At 41.2% G+C, this 20,600-nt stretch overlaps 1 protein-coding gene across 2 annotated transcripts in view; it reads right to left on the reverse strand.

Annotated features, from left to right (window-relative positions):
- Positions 1 to 1,601: 1,601 nt before the first annotated feature.
- LOC102535553 (T-cell surface glycoprotein CD1a-like) overlaps positions 1,602 to 20,600 on the reverse strand; it is a 77,227-nt gene continuing 58,228 nt past the window's right edge. The window contains exons 1-6 of one of the 2 annotated variants that reach the window (XM_072946310.1): positions 4,842 to 5,371; positions 4,255 to 4,521; positions 3,269 to 3,547; positions 2,784 to 3,062; positions 2,359 to 2,449; positions 1,602 to 2,188 (exon numbers count right to left, since the gene is read on the reverse strand). In XM_072946310.1, the coding sequence (XP_072802411.1) occupies positions 2,146 to 2,188; positions 2,359 to 2,449; positions 2,784 to 3,062; positions 3,269 to 3,547; positions 4,255 to 4,521; positions 4,842 to 4,902 (1,020 nt within the window). In that variant the 5' untranslated portion in view covers positions 4,903 to 5,371 and the 3' untranslated portion in view covers positions 1,602 to 2,145. Of the gene's footprint in view, positions 2,189 to 2,358; positions 2,450 to 2,783; positions 3,063 to 3,268; positions 3,548 to 4,254; positions 4,522 to 4,841; positions 5,372 to 20,600 lie in introns of those variants that run through there. The other variant, XM_072946309.1, reaches the window with a different exon arrangement.

Here is a 20,600-nt window from a genome sequence, read left to right on the forward strand (position 1 = left end):
AATAACCCTCCCAGACTTCAGACAATACTACAGAGCTACAGTCATCAAAACAGCATGGGTATGGATACAAAAACAGACATATAGATCAACGGAACAGAAATAAACCTACACACCTACAGTCAATTAATCTTCAACAGAAGAGTGAAGAATCTAGAATGGGGAAAAGACAGTCTCTTAGGGAAGTGGTATTGGGAAAGCTAGACAGCCACATTTAAATCAGTGAAGATAGAACACTCATGTAATACACACACACACACACACACACACACACACACACACCCCTCAAAATGGCTTAAAGACTTAAACATAAGGCAAAACATCATAAGTCTCCTAGAAGAGAACAGTGGCAAAACATTCTCTGACATAAACCATAGCAATGTCCTCCTATGGAGTCTACCCAGACAATAGAAACAAAAGCAAAAATAAACAAATGGGACCTAATTAAACTTATAAGCTTTTGCACAGCAAAGCAAACTATAAATAAAATGAAAAGACAACCTACAGAATGGGAAAAAATATTTGCAATGATGCAGCTGACAAGGGTTTAATTTTCAGAATATACAAACAGCTCATACAACTCAATAACAAAAACAAACAACCCAATCAAACAATGGGTAGAAGATTCAAACAAACAGTTCTCCAATTAAGACATACCAGTGGCCAACAGACACAAGAAAAAATGCTGAGTATCACTAATTATCAGAGAAATGTAAATCAAAACTACAATGAAGCATCATCTCACACCAGTTAGAATGGCCATCATTAAAAAGTCCACAAATGATTAATGCTAGAGAGGATGTGGTGAAAAGGGAACCCTTCTACACTGTTGGTGAGAATGCAGTTTGGTGCAGTCATTATGAAAAACAGTATGGAGATTCCTGAAAAAACTAAAAATACACTTACCATATGACCCAGCAATCCCACTTCTGTGTCTGGAGGGAACTCTAATTCAAAAAGATGCATGCACCCCAATGTTCATAGCAGTACTATTTACAACAGCCAAGACATGGAAGCAACCTAAATGTCCATCGACAGATGACTGGATAAAGAATTTGTGGTGTGTATATATGTATATTCAACCATAAAAAAGAATGAAATAATGCCATTTGTAGCAACATGGATGGACCTAAAGATTATCATACTAAGTGAAGTACATCATAAAAAGAAAGAAAAATACCATATGATATCACTTCTATGTGGAATCTAAAAAAATGACACAAATGAACTTCTTTACAAAACAGAAACAGACTCACAGATATAGAAAACAAACACATGGTTACCAGAGGGGGAAGCAGGTGGGGAGGGATAAACTGGGAGTTTGGAATTTGCAGATACTAACTATTATATATAAAATAAATAAGCAAGGCCCCACTGTATAGCACAGGGAAGTATAATCAATACCCCGTAGGAGTCTATGATGAAAAAGAGTATGAAAAGGAGATAGGTATATAGATACATATATAATAATTGAATCACTATGCAGTACACCAGAAACTAACACACTGTAAATCGACTATACTTCAATTTAAAAGAAGAAGAGCATCAAAGGTCTCAGTTACGACAAACATGGCAGGAAGGAAGAGAATAAAAAAGGCTATAAATTCAGTATAAAATACAATACATATTTTTTTATTGATAATGTAGTACATGCAGGTAAGACACTTCGCCAAGGACACAAATAGTAGAAAAACGCTGACTTTGCTCTCAAGAAGCTTAATAATTATAAGGGAAAAGGGACATACATAGTTGCAAGAAGGGGTCTGAAGTGAGGGGGAGACTTAGCAAACTACAGTTAACTTGTGGTGGGAGTTCAGACGAGGCAGAGACAGCTTCCACTAGTGCCTCAGGGAAGGTTCTCTGCAGGAAGTGTTACCTGAAATAAGTCTAGCTATACATTCATATTTGAATACGGGAAGGTTCCTAGGACCTCATTCCATTCAGAATTTAAATTTTTAAAGTTGAAAATTTTAAGTTCCTTAAACTAGGTTAGAACTACAAATCCTGCAAAATTACACTTAGCTTATAGGGACAACTGATCATTAAGCAGAAATAAATAAAAACAAGAAAAGCTGTACATGGAGAGTTGAAGGCCGGCATCACCGGGCTGTGTTTCACTACATCCCGAGCTCCTGAGCTGCTGGCATCTCATTCCAAAGGGAGATGAGAGCTTGCGGGTTGACAGAGCGTCCTGGAAAGAAAAGAGACGGAAGTCACTCGACATGGGGTGGAGGGGACACCTGAGGGGGAAGAGGGAGGGCGCTGGGGGGAGGAGCACTGAGGAAAGAGACAGAAAACAAAGATGGGCAGACAAGTGGAGAGGGGGGCAAAGAGCAGGCAGGATGGACACGGAGAACTCACCAGCGCTTCCGAACCCAAAACGCAAGACCTGCCAGGAGCAGCAGGGGCACCGTCACTGCCAAGAAGATCCAGCCCACGGAGCTGCGGTGCCCTGTGGATCCGGGTGCACACAGTGGTGTCATTTCAAACCCACTCTCGGTGTCACTGCATGGCCCTGCTCTTCCTTTGTTCATTCCAGGGTCTGCCTCCCCAGTCTCCTTTCTCCCTATTTCTTCTCTCCTCCTCCCTCAGAGACGATTCCTTCATTAAGCGCAACATCTTCCTATGTCTGTGGGGCTCTCATTTTCGACTCCTCTATTTCATCTTTTCATTTGTATTCCTCTGGGGTCTGGAGTTCCCAAAATTCCAATTTTTCATCTGGCTTTCCTGCTCAGCTCAAGGACCACCTACCCCCAATTCCCAGCCAGGCCCCAGTCCTTGCTCACCCCAGTAGAGGACGACGTCCTGGTCCCCCAGACTGCTGTGTCTCACCCGGCAGCTCAGGCCAGATGCCTCTCTGGCTTCCACTTCCAAGGACACCCGAAGATACCACGTCCCGTCGGCATTAGGCACGACGTCACTTCTCTGAGTGCCCTGTTGCTCCTGTTCACCCCGCATCCACGTCACCCAAATAGGCTTTGGGTAGAAGCCAGAGGCATGACAAACCAGCACCAGACGGCCAGGACCAGGACTGGGGCCAGGGGACAGCCAGGCCTCTGGTCTTACTGCCGAGGACAGGAGAGACATCAGATGAGGACTCTGAGGCAGACTCTAAGGTCACTTTAGACAGACACACCTTTCCCACCTCTAGGAACCTGCCACCCATTATCCCCTCTCCCCCTTGCCTTCTTCTTGTCCTAAATTGGAAGGGCATGGTGGGAAGAGCTGGTTTTAGAACAGAAAGTTCTTGGAGGGCAGGTGCAGGACTGACCTTGTCGCTGGAGATATGCCTTCCCTGCATCAAGAAGACCCAAGAGGAAACGTGGGCAGGTGTCGCTGAGCAGCCTGTGCAGTATTTCCGAGGTACCTTGGTACAAATTGAATAGACTGCTGACAAGCTGAGCCATCTCTCCACCCTCTGGAGAAGGCAACCATGAATTGTTCTGGAAGCTCAGGAACTCTGATCCTTGAAAAGCAACCTGCACAAAGCCTACTGAGGCTTCTCCAAAGCGCAGCTTACAGCCTCCTGCTATCTGCACCTCAAAGGGATCTGGGGAAGAGGGTTTGCAAATTAGAGAAAAAGAATGAAAATGATAAAATAAAATGAGTTGAACACAAAGAAGATAGAAACAGAAAGGAGGAGTTTAGAAGATTTGAGGGAATGAAGCAAAACTGGTTTGATCAGAGCTTCAGAGAAAGGGGAACTGACAGTATTTGGAGATGCAGAAAGAGATGAATGACAAAAAGGGAGGGGCAAAGTGTTTGAAGAAGGCAGCGTAAACAGTGCGGGTGAGAGAATAAGGAAGGACTTCGTGTGAGATGGCGGGGGTTATAAAAATCTAGGGTGAATGGAATGCAGTATGTTACACTGAATATACAGACAGAGGTCGCTGAGGAGATTGAATGGGGGAGGAAATCACACTTTAAGGAGTCAGCCACAGAGTGAGGAAGCTGAGACTATCTGCTCAGAGATCAGGGAAAGGGGCGACCACTCATGGAAGATAATAAAGCAAAGGCTGCAGTCAACGAGAGAGGCGTTTGTAGGTAGCAGAAGTCTTGAACGATTTGAGGAATCAGGGTCTGGATTACACTGCCTGTCTTAAGGTATATGACTGCATCTCTATGGCGGGGAGTTGTTACAAGAAATGAGTGGAGGCTGTTTCCTAGAGGAATAAGAAACTCATTGAGACACACAAAACACCCCCCCTCACACACACACCCCATATTCCCAGCCCCTGTTAAGGAAACTGAACTTACAGTGAAGCATCCACTGAATGGCATGGTTGTGAAATGCCTGAGCAAATCTAATGAAGAATGTCTGAAATAACCTTGTCACTTCCATCAACTCCTCGTTGCTGAAGTTGCCCCTGGACCAAGGCCACAGGTAAATGACAGTGTCAGAGCTGCTATCCATGCCGTGAGTCTGCAACTCCCCCAACCAACCCGAGCCCAGAGAATGTTCCCAGGAATGGTTGTAAAAGGAGAAGATACGGATGATTTGGAAGGAGACCGGCTCCTGGAAACCTGTGGGAAAAGAACAAAGAGAATGAGAAGGGGAATTGAGAAGGAAAAAATGGAGAAAGAAAAGTGCCAAAGAGGAGAAACTCGGAATCTGGAGAAAAGCGAAGCCACAGATATCTCAGCAGGGTTCCATGCATTATATAAACCTTCAAAAGAGCAAAAGGACTGGAGTCAGGGATGCTGGAATGAAACTTGCCTGATACTCTCAGTCTCTAGGTTGGGGAAACCATCCCATACACACACGTGCCAAACATGTGCGACACACACACACACACACACACCCCTCTTCTTGTACTTAGCTGGGCAGTTGCCAGAGCTCTTACCGTCCTCACTGTCAGCACCTGGGAGGAGAGCCAGCAGCAATGGGAGCTGCAGAAACAGCATTTCATTTGCAGGTGTTCTTTCTTTTGCTCAGGAAAGTTGGTCTTTGGTTTCTGTTCTGAACAAACCTACCCCACAATACCTCTGTTCTGACTTCCTACTCCTACCAACAGACAAACCTTCCCTTTAGTCAATGTCTGAAAAAAAAAAAAAAGAAAGGAAGAAAGAAAGAAAACCTGTTCCTTCCCAAAACCCTGGACCTCCTACTCAGATGCTCATTTCCGCTCCAGTTCTGACCGTCCTCTCTGGCTTCCAGCTTCTCTCATCGTCACCAGCTTCCAACCAGTTCACTTTCCTCTAACTTAACTGCTATGGACCAAGTCTTCCACGGTATTGAAAAGTCAATGTGCCTTTAAGGCCTTTTTACTCATTCATACAATACAGGCATGAACTAAATGTCTTCCCAGCGGCCTGGCTAAGGTTCACAAGCCCCTGCCCCTTTCTGTCCCTCTGTTCTTCTCTTGCCTTTTGAATATTTCCTCAAGTATTCTCTTCCCCTTTCTCAGCCTCACTCCTCCTCGTTACATCACTGATTTTTCATTGGTTGCTCTATTAGCTTTTTCAGAATCCCCTATGATTGCCCCGAGAAACAGTATAAACTATCATCAATTCTCCAACATTCTCAGAGAAGAATCAAGTATGTAGACAGTAAAAAAATCAGTGGTTGCTAGGGGTTAGGTACCAGGGGAGAAATAGGTATAACTGGGCATTCCTAGGGCAATGAAACTATACTGAAAGCGACCATCATGGTGAATACATGTCATTGCACATATGTCCAAACCATAGGCTGTACAACACCATGTGTGAACCCTAATGTAAACTATGGACTTCAGGTGATAACAATGTGTCAGTGTAGGTTCACCAATTGTAATAAACGTATCACTGGTGGTGAGGGATATTGGTGGTGGGAGAAGCAGCTCATGTGGGGGGGCAGGAGGTATACGGGAGCTCTATAATTGCCACTTAATTTTACTGTGAATGTAAAACTGCTCTAAAAATAAAGTCTCTTTTAAAAAATGATATGTTCTGGTACTTAAAGGCAATTATGGTATTTAAAGGCAATTAAAGATTTCTTTGCAATAGAACACACAGGAAGATCAGAGCTTATATGCAATCCTGTAAGATGAAAAGTGATCACACTATGATAAGGATTTTGTAGTCTGCACGTTTCTAAAAGAGAGAACAGAAACTTAATATTAACTGAACTTATTCTTTGTACCAGGCTTTGATCAGTCCTCTCCGGTGACCCCCTGATTTTTCCGAATAACTCATTAACACTGGTATGCACTAGTTGAGACCTCAGCTGTCCTAGATATGATCTCTTTCTAGGCCACAACTAAGAAAAGCATTCTGGGCTGCTGGCCCCTTGTCAGAAGAAGAGCTCAGATTCTCAAAGAAAACTGAGTTTGGGTCAGTTTCGGAAGTGATTCTGACCCCTTATAAACGCTCAGTCTGTAAGTGGTTGCAGGGTTTTTGAAGAGACACTGTCACTCCACAGAACTAAAACTTGTTTGGAATATTAGGCCTTTCTTGAGTTCTTAAAAAAACTGATAATCTTATGGATTTATGAGACATCTTTTTGTTTCTGTTAGGTATTAGATGTGCAGCAATAATTCTGATAAGAATTGCAATCAACAAAGGTAGGGTTTATTCTTGTAGTACCAACTATATGCCAACATAAAGTATCTTATTTCTCCCAACAACCTTAAAAGTAGGTATTATTAACTTCTCAGTTTTGAAAATGGGCAAAAAGGAGTTAGTTAAATTGCACTAAAATTTACAACTGCTAGTTTGTGGAACTGGGATTCAATCCCAAACTTCTCTGACTACATGTTCTTCTGTACCATTACCAATGCTGAAAACTGCCTCATAATTCTGATTTTGTGGTCCTGCCTGACAGTCATGAGACAAGAATCATATATGTGGGATGGGCAGAAGATCAACACTGCTTCATTTTTTCCTAAAAGAAAATGATACTGTTTTTCCTAAACAGGAAATGAGAGTTCAAAACATGTTCTGAAAGAGCAAACAAGTGTGGCAATACCTTTCTTTAAACTCAGATGGTAAACACCTCTCTTCTTGAGGGGTGAGATGTTTTTTGGGCCATATATTTATCTGACTCTCTCTTTACTGCCTTCAAACTCAATAAGCTTTTTCCTTAAACACAAGTAAGGATATTACACTCTTGTTTCTTGATGCTGTTACCCTGGATATCAGAATGAAAAACACATCATTTATCATATTTCATAAAGTTATAGTTCAAAGAAATTATGTGATCAAATCCAACCTTCATATTTTACATATATTTTATAGATTAAAAAATTGTGACTTCCTTTCAAGATGGCAGAGTAGAAGGAGCTGGAGCTCACCTCCTCTCACAGACACACCATGACCACAAATAACTGCAGAACACTAGCAATAAAAAAGGCTAGAAACTACCAGAAAGGATCTTCTGTAGCTAAAAATATAAAGAAGAAACTATGATGAGACCAGTAGGAGGGGGGACTCATGATATAATCAGGTCTTATACCCCCTGGGTGAAGGGCCCACAAACTGGAGAATAATCATATTGCAGAGGTCCTGTCGCAGGGGCGAGAGCTCTGAGCCCCATATCAGGCACCCCAGTCTGGGGGCTTCAGCACCGGGGAGAGGAGTCCCCAGAGCGCTGGGCCCTGAAGGCCAGTGGGGCGTGGTTACAGGAGCCCCACAGGACTTGGGGAATCAGACTGTAGGCTTAAGGGTCACACAGAAAATCTCATGTTCACTGGAATCAAGGATAAAAGCAGTACTTTCATAGGAACCTGGGTCAGATCTACCTGCTGAGCTTGCAGGTCTCCTGGGGAAGGCAGGGTGGCTGTGGCTCACCCTGGGGGCATGGACATGGTGGCACATATTTGGGGGTGTTCATGTGAATGACCTCTCCTTCTGGGAGGCTGATATCTTGCTTGAACGTTAGCACAGAGACTTGGCCCCACCCAACAGCCTTTAGGCTCCAGAGCTGGGACTCCTCAGGCCAATTAACCAGGTGGAAACATATCTCCACCGATAAGCAGACACTACCTATGGCTGATCCCACAGATGCCTCTAGACACGGCCTGCCCACCAGAAGGCCAAGACCCAACTCTACCCACCAGTGGGCAGATACCAGCTTCTCCCACCAGGAAGCCTGCACCAGCCTCTAGACCAGCCTCACCCACCAGGAGGCAGACATCAGAAGCTAGAAAACTTTGATCTCGCAACCTGCAAAACAATTCCACAAACACAGGCCAGAATTTACTCTGGGACCAGCTGCCACAGGCCCCTGGGTGATGAGAGCAGCATACACTTCTGGGAGACCTAGGATGTCTCCTACAGAGGGCCGCTTCTCAAGGCTGAGAAACATAATGAACTTACATAAAAATGCAAGTAGAAATTTAGACAAAATGAGGTGGCAGAGGAGTAAGTTCCAGGCAAAGGCACAAGACAGAATCCTGGAAGAAGAAATAAGTGATGAGGAGATAGGCAATCTACCCAAGAAAGAATTCAGAGTAATGTGGTGAAGATAATCAGAGAACTTGGGAGGAGAATGGATGCAAAGAGTGAGTAGTTAGACGTCTTTAACAAAAAGTAAGTATAAAGAACAATCAAACAGAGCAGAAGAACACAATTACTGAAATGAATAATATACTAGAAGGAACCAAGAATAGATTAAATGAGGCAGACGAATAGATCAGTGAGCTAGAAGACAGAATAGTGTAAATCACTACTGCAGAACAGAAAAAAGGATAAAAAGAAATTAAGATAGTTTAAGAAATCTCTGGAGCAATATAAAGCACACTAACATTCACATTATAGGGGTCCCAGAAGAAGAAGAGAGAGAGAAAGGGCCAGAGAAAATATTTGAAGAGATAATAGCTGAAAACTTCTATAACCTGGGGAAGTCACTCAAGTCCAGGAAACTCAGAGTCCAAAATAAGATTAACCCAAAGAAAAGCACACTGAGACATATTATAATTAAAAAGTAAAAATTAAAGATAAAGAGAGAATATTAAAAGCATCAAGGGAAAAGGGACAAATAATATACAAAAGAACTTCTATAAGACTATCATCTGAGTTTGATGCAGAAACTCTGCAGGCCAGAAGGAAGTGGCATGATATATTTAAAATGACAAAATGGGAAAAACCTACAACCAAGAATACTCCATCCAGCAAGGCCCTCATTCATATTTGATGGAAAAATCAAAAGCTTTACAGACAAGCAAAAGCAAAAGAATTCAGCACCACCAAGCCAGCTTTACAACAAATGCTAAAGGAAAAAATTCTCGGCAGAAAAGAAGAGGCCACAACTAGAAACAAGAAAATTACAAAATGGAAAAGCTCACTGGTAAAGGCAAACATACAGGAAAGGCAGGAAGTCATTCTCACACACTAGTAGGAAGGGTAAAAGACATTAGCAGTGAAGTCACTAGCTTTCATAATAAACAGTTAAGAGAAACACAAAACAGACACAAAACGTGAGCGCAAAAACAGTAATCATGAGAGGAGAGTGCGAGTGCAGGATACTCAAAGTGTGTTTGAAAATAAGATCAGCAGCTTAAAGCAATCATGTATATAATACAGAAAGTTATCCTAAAACTTTACGGTAACTGCAAACCAAACATCTATAATAGATATACACACACAAAAGGAAAAGGAATCCAAACATAACACTAAAGAGAGTCACTTAATCACAAGAGAACAAAAGAAGAAAAGGAAGAGAAAGATCTCCTAAAACAAATCCAAAACAATTAACAAAATGGCAATAAGAACATATATGCTGATAATTACCTTAACTGTAAGCAAACTAAATGCTCCAACCAAAAGATAGACTAGCTGAGTGGATACAAAAACAAGACCTATGTATTTGCTGCCTACAAGAGATGCACTTTAGATCTAGAGATGTATACAGACTGTAAGTGAGAGGATGAAAAAGGTCTTCCACGCCCACGGGAATCAAAAGAAAGTCAGTCACAATACTTAGACAAAATAGACTTGAAAATAAAGACTGTTATAAGAGACAAAGCAGGACACTACATAATGCTCAAGGGATAGATCCAAGAGGAAGATGTAACAATTGTAAATATATATGCACCCAACATAGGAGCATCTCAGTACAAAGGGCAAATGTTAACAAACATAAAAGGAGAAATTGACAGTAACACAAGAATAGCGGCGGACTTTAACATCCCATTTACATCAATGGACAGATAATCCAGACAGAAAATCAGTAAGGAAACACAGGCCTCAAGCGACACATTAGAAGATGTGGTGTATTTATACAATGGAATACTACTCAGCCATAAAAAGAATGAAGTAATGCCATTTGCAGCAACATGGGTGGACCTAGAGATTATCATGCTGAGTGAAGTAAGTCAGAGAAAGACAAATATCATGTGATATCGCTTATATGTGGAATCTAAAAAAAAAGATACAGATTCTAGTTACAAACCAAAAGCAGACTCACAGTCATAGAAAATAAACTATAGTTACCAAAGGGGAGAGGGTGGGAGGGATAAATTAGGCGTTGGGGATTAACAGATACACATTACTATATATAAAATAGATAAACAACAAGGCCCTACTATATAGCACAGGGAACTATATTCAATTTCTTGTGATAACATATAATAGAAAAGAATCTGAAAATATATATATGTATGTATATGTATAACTGAAACGCTTCACTATACACCTGAAATTAACATTGTAAATCAACTACACTTCAATTAAAAAAATTTTTTTAAATCGTGTTCAGTATTTTCACCATAAACATTTTTGCTGCAAGCAGTTTCACCACAGAACAAACTGTCCGCATGGCAATTTTGCCTTAAAAGATAAAGTAACTGTAATTTACCACAATCTTCCAGTCTTCAAGGCAGTAATTATTGATTTTTTTTGCTAATTTACATACAACAGCTTGTTCACTAATTCTGTCATTACCACATGCATCACACAATATTAGAATGTGGAGGCAAAAGAAGAATCAAGTTTCTCTTATCCTCCCAAAAGAATGATCATATGATTCCGGATGAATATAAGTTTCTTGAAAGTGGTGAATCCTTTTTGCAATTTGATAGTGGAGAATATGATGGAGATAGAATTTTGGTGTTTGGCACAGAACCTGGCTTAGATGATTTGGTGAAACATGAGGACTGGGCATGTGATAGAATATTTAAATGTAGTCCAGATGTGCACTGCCTTTTTCTTTTATGGCAAAATTGTCTTATGGCCAATTCTTTGTGCAGAAAAACTGCCTATGGCAAAGATTCTTAGGGTGAAAAGACTGAGAACCTAAAATATTACATAGCCCAGGAAAGGTGTGTGACCCCCTGTGAGTCAGAGTGAGTTAGTGGCAGAGCCTAGATTAAAACCCAGACCCCCTGACTCCCAGTCTCCCTCCCCGGTGCTTCCTAGGAATGTAGCAAACAGACGCTCTTCTGGAGGTTCAGGCAAAGCTGGGCGGCTGGTGTCTCCCGCGGGCCTGGGGAGACGACTCCTAGGAGGGCTGTGCTCTGGCCCTGCTTTTTTGATGCTGTGGTCTGCATTCTCATCTTCCCAATTAGTATTAACTGAGGGAGGCACGAGGAGAAAACTGGGGCCTCCCCAAGTCTCCTTGCTCTACAACTCAGGGAGCGGGGAAGGCCTCTGCAGAGAAAGTGTTGATAATTATGGAAGTTGAGGGTCTGCCTCATTAAGCAGGCAGAGCCCCTCCAGGGAACAGTCCCCTCGCCTCACCCTCCGGCTTCCCCAGCTCAGCTAAGCAGCTTGTCTGCTTTCTCATTAGGCAACTTGTTAGCCCGATGCTCTGTTCCCCTGAGTTGCCCAGAAGAGACGTTTTGGGGAAGGATGTCCTTAGCTGGCTCGGTCTGTCTCTCATGCTTCCCTGGGGGACGTCTAGGCAGCCAGGTCCTGGAAACAGTTGTGTGTGGTGGTGATAACTCAGCGGTGGGGCCGAGGCTCCTCTGTTTGACCAAAGGGAAATAGGAGCAAAAGCCTGGATTGGCTCAGGACGTGGAGGGTCAATACAACGGCCTGAGACCTAAGTGAGAAGGAGGGAGAATCCAGGACTGGCTCTGCACCCATGACTCGAAGGTTTCCAGGCTCATCCTGGGCTGTCGGGCCTCTGAGCAGAGGTGCCATGCTGTCTGCACTCCTCCCCACGTACAGAGTTCCTCCAGACCCGCACATAGGTACAGCTCTTCAATGCTCACCACCGAGAGCTGTCATGTTTCAGCAGGACAGGACAAATGTTATTATTCTCTGTTTTTCAAATAGAAGCCTGAGGCCTACAGTACAGAGACTGACTTCACTGTGAGGGGGATTTCTAGCCCTAATTTAGTTCAGATCAGCTGAAATGACACTCAAAATTGCCTTATCTTTCAGCCCATTGAGACCAACCATCAATTTAATTTGATACCTGTATATTACCTCCAACAAGGGAGTAGGAGCAGCAGTAACTCTATAGTAGGTATATGAACTGAGGCTCAGAAAGGTTATCTGACTGGTCCAGGATCACAGCAAAATTGATGGATCTAGAGCGGAGGGTACAGCTCCACGGTAGAGTGCACGCTTAGTGTGCACAAAGTCCTGGGTTCAATCTCCAGTGCCTCCATTAAACAAATAAGTAAGCCTAATTATCCCAAAGTAATTAATTAGTTAATTAATTAATTTTTTAAAAGATCTAGTGATCATGCCTGGGTGAAGAGAATGATGAGAACATTTTATATAAAGGATGAATATAAGGTAGGTAGCGATATGCATTCAATAATTAATAACAGTCCAGACTGGATGGAAAGGAAGCCATATAAGGAGGAATAAGTTGGAGACACAGTTAGAGACAGGAGATTCAGAAAATGTTAAATCTATCATTACTGTGATTTTGCCTTCCCTGAACTGCGGTATCTGGCTCTACTAAAAGACTCATCCTTAGTCTCTTAAAGTACCCAGTTTCTGTGTGAAATAAAGCAGAAAGAGAAGCTTCATTAGTATATCAGGGATCTCAGACTTTGCCTCAGTTTCCCCATCCTCTCTGCCCCTCACCATCAATAGGAGATTTTAATGAAGTTTTGCCATCATCTAGCCCTTGGTTCCTGGACCTCAGTCCATATGCCCGAGGCCCTCGTCTTGTTGACTCTCTCTCGAGGGCACTGAATTATTCCACCTGTTCAGAATGCGCCCTTGTCTGTGTTTGCAGCTGGTAGGCAGGTGTCCTGGAACAAGGAATCCTCTTTCCTTCTTCACATTAGTTCAGCAATTGCTATGCAGCCCAAGCAAGAAGAACCCAGCTTGAAGTATCAAAGAAAACACCAGGAAATCATCTGACCCCATATTTTCAAACAGACAAACAGCATTAGAACCATAATACATAAAACAGATAAGCACAAAGTAGAAAACAGCGTAAAATAGGAAGTAGAAATAGGGATCCACAGCTGTGGCCACTCCCTATGCCCTCTTTTCTACCCTGGCTCCTCAACCAGTTCCTCCGCTGAGATGGTTCAGTTCCGCCTTCTCATGTTTTTCAGATGAGTGAACTGAGGGCCAAGGAGGGGACATGAGCTACCGAAGGGCCACAGCCCATTAGTGACTAAGTCAAGACCAGAACTTGGCAGAGATACCTCACTGTATGAATAATGAATGTTCTTTATAAAATTATTTTAATTGTTTCTCTGTAAAAATAAAAATAGAAAGATAACGACCTTTTAGAGTAAAGAGACATGGATTTAATCCCAGGACCACAATCTAATCTCCATAATCTAAGAGACTGTCTCCTGCTGGGGTTGTAAGAGGGGCACTTAAACCTCTATCACACTCATTTGACTCTTAAGAATTCATTCATTCATTCATTTATTCGTTTTATTTATAAATGAATGAACTCTGAAGAGTCAAATGGGTGTGATAAGAGATTTAAATGCCCCTCTTACAACCCCACCAAGAGATAATCTTTTTCTTAGGTTTTTCATAGTTCCAAATTCCCTTTCATTTCATTTTACAAACTTGGTGCTCTTGCAACCCCCTCAGGTCTCTTCCCTTTAGAATGTAAAGCTTAGATCATCCTTAGTGCAGAGCTTCTCAATAGACATAAACAACAGGGGCACTGAGTAATTGACTCCTGACACATGCCTTCTAGACAGAACATAAAGCCCGAGGGAACTGGGACCCCTGGACTGGTGGCCTCCGCAGGAAGCAGCATTTGTTCACTTAAGTGTTTTCTATAAGTATTATTACTTTTTATGCACTATGATATGAAAAATGTGTTACAGAAACAAGTGCCCAAAGGAAGGCCCTGTTTTGGCCACTTCTCCCCTGGCGACATCTGGATAATGACTGTGGCAGGAGAGACAATGAGAACAAGCCAGGACTGAAATATCCCACAATCAGACCATTCGCTCTACACTGCGTTAAGGCTAACATTCTATCACGCAGAGCGTTTATACAGTTTGTTTTCTGAGCACAAATGCATTAGGATGTGTTATCAATAACTAATCTAAGGGCAAATATCTTAAAGTTCAGGAACACAGAAAATACATAGATATACTGTTGGTTTATCTGTGTCTGCAGAGTAATAATTCATCTGTCCAACATTTAAAATAATGTCTAGTCGTCTAAGCATCAGGTGTACAGTAAATTGGGCTAAAAAGTTATGATAAGCATTAAGTCTAATTTGGAGAATACATGTTTTGCAATGGTTGTATTCCTTTATAATTCACAGAATAAAATGATAAGGATTTTAAAAAAAATACTCTAAGACATCAGGCATACTAAACCAGAGTTGTCGGAGGCAAACAAGGACGTATGACCACAGCATGTCACTGAACAACATTTTTTGGGTGGGGGGAGGGCAGTTAGGTTTATTTTATTTTTAGAGGAGGTACTGAGGATTGAGCCCAGGACCTCATACATGCTAAGCACACACTGTACCACTTGAGCTATACCCTCCTCCCTGAACTAATATTTTTTAATGTAATTTCTTTGCTTCAACAGATAATATACTTAAAGAATTCAAAACTCAAAGCAATCTGAAAGTATTTACATAGAGAAGACTTGCCACTCCGACTTCTCAACCTACCTGCTCCTTCCTCGTCTTCACCTTGCCTTGAGTGGAGACCACTTGAGTAGTGTTTCCTGTATGATTACAGTATTTCTCTATGCAAAACTCAGAAGATAAGAATATTTTATAATCCTCTGTTCTTAAGCATAAGGCTTCATAGTGTACATTTTGTTCTATCTTTGCTTTTCTTTTTCTTAATAATAAATCTTAGAGACTTTTTCATTGTCTTGTAGCAAACACTGTCCCATTTTTTAAAAAAGTAGCTCTGTAGTATTCCATTGTGTGTTTAACTTGACTAGTCCTCCATTAAAGGACTCTTGTGTTGCCCCAATCTTTGGCTATTAAATACAGAACTATAATGAATGATCTTGTATATACATCATTTCATACATATGCATACAAATTCCTAAGAACAGGATTTGGGGGTCATAAGGCAAATGTATATGTAATTTGGGTAAATATTCCTAAATTTTCTTCTAAAAGGATTATGGCATTTGGTTTTCTCATCAGCAATGGATAAATGGTGTTTCCACAAAGTATCTTCTATAAAGTATTTTGGAGCTTTTGGACCCCTGTAAGTATGAAAATTGAGAAATGATACCTTGTTATAGTTTCAAGTTTCAAATTTATCTCATTTGTATGAGGTTGAAATTTTCTCTTATGTTTAAAAAACTTACATTTTTTACATAATTGGCTTATTTGAGGGTCTGTCTCCAAAACTCTATAGTAAACAAGGGAAAGGACTGTGTTTTATTTAACTCATTTTCCCCAGTTCCTAGCATAAGGCCTGGGCATAAAGGATGTTTAAAAGGTGTATTAAATAAAGGAACAAATGAGTGACTGTGATTTCTAATATTCCTCACATTATTTTAGTTATACTTGACATAATTTTTCTAAACTTTAACTTATGCTTTTGAAGAATGTACTACATAGAAATACAGCACGTAAAAATTTAAAATTACTTATAATGCCATTACTTTAAATCAATGATTTATTTATTCATTTCTAATTTCTAAAACACACTTTTTTCAAATATCCACAACGAATTTTTGAACACATCAGTCTTATTTTTTTCACTTAAGTTTTAAGCATGTGTAACTTTAGATGTCATCTTTCTCCCCAAATCATCAATTACTTGATGGAGGTGTGAGGTCTTGTTCCCTTGTATTGTTCCATCCCTGATACAGAATAAATGTTAAGGTGAGTACTTGATGCTGAGAGGTGGTGACGTAAAAGAGAAGACACAACTTTCCTGGCTAGGCAGGCCTCCGGCTCTGTAGCATACATCTCTGATTTCTGCACTGCTGACTCTGGATGGTGTCTATCAGTCCTGTGCTCAGGTATTTATGTCACTTGGGTAGCCTTCCAATCTAGTCAGTTGGTGCCAAGACACTCAGATATGCAACTGGACACTACGAGTGAAGAAGCAAGTCTGTTTTGGAGCCTGCCTCACAGAGAGGAAATACGGGAATTCCAATGGCGTGTGAATATAGAGAGAACTAAAAATAACTCTGAACACAGCACGGTTATTCATTTGCAGAGTCTAGACAGATGGCTAATCTATACAGATCCACAAAATAAGGAGAAAAACAAAGCGTCCCTTGGTGTCTGGGACTGCAGAGGACGCAGTAATTTAGTCAAAGAGTAGTTGCCACTGCCCATCCTGGAGAGAGGTCAGGTATTTCAGATGAAGTGGGATGTAGGCTCAATGCTGGTTGAGATTGATGGAGACTCTCTGATTGTCCAAATACTTGAGATTTATTCTCTCAAAGACACTCTTGGAATCCTGCAGTTACATTAGCACTCTCAGAAGCAAATATCTTTTGTTTCCTTTTGCTCAAAATCTCCAGCTCTCACAGAAGCTTCTCCAGTTGGATCTCAGAAAATTCGATGATCTCCTTCATTTTAGTGTAGATGGACCGGTTCATCTTTTATGGCTACCTGTTTGTCTTAAATTTAATTTAGCAAGTGCATTATCTCCACCTTTAATTCTGAGAAAAAGTTCATTTGGCTTTATGAATGACTGAAATGCATTACTTCCTATAGATAAATGCTTTCCTTTTATTATTTTCCTGGTTTCCATGTCCATCCAAGTACATGTTAACAGATAGTATTCAGCCGAGGTTAGAGCTCAGCTGCTAGTCTCAAGATTTTTAATGAAAATATTAAGGATGTGGATTTAAATAAAAGTGACCACTTAAAAAGTGAATAAGCTTTGTGAGAGAGTCCTGGGTAATGACAATAATAGTGGTGGTGATAAAAGTAATGATAGTAACACTGGAAATGCAGGCTTAGAACAGTGTAGTTGGACCAGAGCATTAGAGATTCAATAAACAATGACTGAACCAATGAATAGATGATAGAGGACATGATGAAGGAAGAGATAGTGGTGGGAGTAATGGAAGTGGAGATGCTCAGCACAGAAGTGATAATGGTACCCATGTTGACTGTGTTTATATAGTGATGAGGTTAGTGGCAATCAGAAAAAGAAGCTGGATGAGAAATCTTCTTGCAAGGAGAATTTTTTAAAAATTAAATTCATTTCTGGGGTGCTCAATGTGTGACTCTCACTGTGTGCACAAGTTCATTCAAGTTGGTTTGTCCCTTCCCATAGAAAGCTACATGGAACTTGCAAAAAGTTCTGGTGGCCCGGAGGAGGCAATGTCCCTGAGACTGGATTCCAGATCCCAGCGATCAGGGTGGCAGAGTTGAGAAAAGTCATTTGAGAAATAGACCTTCTCTGCTTCACTTTTCTGTGCCCAACTTCCTGCCTCAGAGGAAACCCTACTGAAAACTAGTCACCCCCAACAACCCCAAGGAACATACAGCTAGGAACCCCTGGGAGACAGCATTTCCAGCAACATGAGATGTAAGAGGGGACATGTATTGGAAATAGAAAGGACACTGAAGAAGATACAAGTGTTAATGTCAAAAAGTCAGGAAACGGGCAAGGATGGTACAGCAGAGGTGAGAGGAGCTAAAGAAAAGGACTAAGAGGGGGCTTTGACCTTTCCTGGGGGAGACCTGTTAGATACGTAGGAAAAAAAACTGGGGGGAAATTAGTGTAGATCTCCTATGTCCATCCTCATCCCCTCAACTTTTTTCAGTAGCTTTAGAGAAATACAGACTACCAGGGCTGAAAGGGGCTGTATAAGTCACCTAATTAAACTTCATTTTAGACAAGAGCAAGGTGAGATGAAGACAGGAGAGATGGTCAGGCTTAATGCTCACTTTGAGTTAGTGGCAAAGCAAGTTTAGAAAGCCAGTTCCCAAAGGGAGTGTGTTCTATCTTATACTGCAGCCCTTCTAGACTGATACCAGAGGGTCCTGACTTCATCAGTTCACACACACACACACGCCCCTCAGAGACCTCCTAGTATGTAATTCCCTTTGGGAATATCTTCTCAAAATATGCTGTGTCTGCTCACTGATTCCTCATCTTGCCTTATGATTCCGGGCTCTGAGGGACTCTCCCCAGAGTGTTCACATCCCTTTCCTTTCTCATCTCTTCCTCCTTCAGCTCTTATTGAGAACATTCCTGAATTCCAGAGAGGCTCCCAGAAGGACCTTAGCAATTACATTTTAGAAATTAGGTGTTCCTTTTTCCACAGTTAAATACAACTGGTTATTGGATACAGAGGATTATGGCGCAGGTGGATATGCTTTAAAGAATCACAGGGCATTTCATTTGGACTATAAGAAGATGAGCATGAGAATTCTCCTCTCTCTTCTGTTTCCTGATGGGGTGTGTAGGAGAATATCCAGGAGCCTAAGACTCTGGAGTCACATTCTATACAACCAGAAAAGTTCTAGGCTGTACAGAATCAGGAAACCTGGACTCCACTCCAAATCTGTCAGCAACAGACCATGATATTGTGCAAATGACTTCTGCCTTCTGATCTTCAGTTCCTCTTTTGAAGGGTGAGGTGAACTGGCAAGTTATCATGTAGGTTATTTTCTGTCTCATATGTTCTATACTTTTGGATCTGGGGAAATTTCTCAAGAAGAATCTTCACATGGTTAATCTTCTCACTTTACCCCTCCTTTCTAGGAATTATGGTCACGTCAACCATGTGTGAACCCCCAAATTTTCATCCTTTCCGGTTTCACTACCACAGGCATCCTGAACTCTTTCACTCTTGCAGACACCCAAGAATGCATCTACCTCCTCACTCTGGCAGGAAACTTGTTCATTACTGTCCTGATTCAGGCAGACTCGGGACTGTCCATGCCCATTAACTTCTTCATCAGCGCCCTCCCCTTCTTGGAACTCTGGTACGTCAGCACTACAGTGTCCATGCTGCTGCACACCTTGCTCCATGGGCATTCGCCCATCTCAGCTGTGTGCTTTGTCCTACTATATATCTTCTATTCCTTGGGCATGCCTGAGTGCTACCTATTGGGTGTCATAGCGCTGGACCACTACCTTGCCATCTGTCACCCACTCTATGACAGTGGCTGGCAGGGGCCACTTGGATGGCTAGCTTCTCAGCTGTACTTATGCCAGCCAGACTTGCAGCCACTCTGCCCTTCTGTTTGAAAGAGTCTGGGGAAATATGGAATATAGAATTGCCACACATTTAAAATGTCTAGTTTTCAACAACAACAATGGCAAATATGAGACATGCAAATAAACAAGAAAGTCTGACCTACACACTGAAAAAAGAAACTGACTAGAAACTATTTCTTAGGAAGAACAAATAATACGCTGACTAGACAAATATTTTAAATCATCTATTATAAATATGCTTAAAAAATTAAAGAAAACTATGTCCAAAAACTAAAGGAAAGTACAGGAACAATGGTCCACCATACAGAATATCAAAAAACAGATAAAAATAATTTTCAAAAAAAAATCAAAACTGTTTTTGACATGAAAAATTCAATAAAGACTCAACAGTAGATTTGGGCTGGCAGAAGAAAGAATCAATAAGCTCAAAGATAGACCAGTTGAGACTATCCAACTATAATCAGGAATGAGAAAAAATTATGGATAAAAATAAACATCACTCCACAGACCCATGGGACATTATCAAGAATACTACTACATATGCATAATGAGAGTCCTCAGAGGAGAGGAAAGAAAGAAAGGGAAGAAAGAATATTTGGAGACACATAGGAAAAGCTTTCCAAATTTGATGAAATACATGAATCTGCACATCCAGGAAGCTAAACAAACTCCAAGAAAGATAAACTCAGAAAGAATCATATCTAGAGACATGATAATCAGACTGTCAGGAGCCAAAGACAGACTCTTGTAAGCAGAGAGACAGCAGCAAGTCATTACATACAATGGATCCTCAATAAGATCTCATCAGAAAACATGGGTATTAGATGGCAGCTGGATAATATCCAAAGTGCTGAGAGGGAAAGACTGTCAGTCAGGAATTTTGTCTTGTTTAGCTTCCAAAGTTATTCTTCAAACAAAGAAATTTATCCATAGATGAATAAAAATAGAGACAAATTGTCTCTAGTAGAGCTGACCAACAAGAAATATTAAAAATTAGAGAAAAATTAATTTTAACATTGTCCACTAATTTCTTCATCATGCTCACATTTTCCTCTCATTCTTGATCATAAAGAACATAACTATAAGGAGCATTTCAATATCCTTGTCTACTAATTTTCTTATCTC

This window comes from Vicugna pacos, chromosome 21 (assembly GCF_048564905.1).
Source record: "Vicugna pacos chromosome 21, VicPac4, whole genome shotgun sequence".
Classification (NCBI taxonomy): Eukaryota; Metazoa; Chordata; class Mammalia; order Artiodactyla; family Camelidae; genus Vicugna; species Vicugna pacos.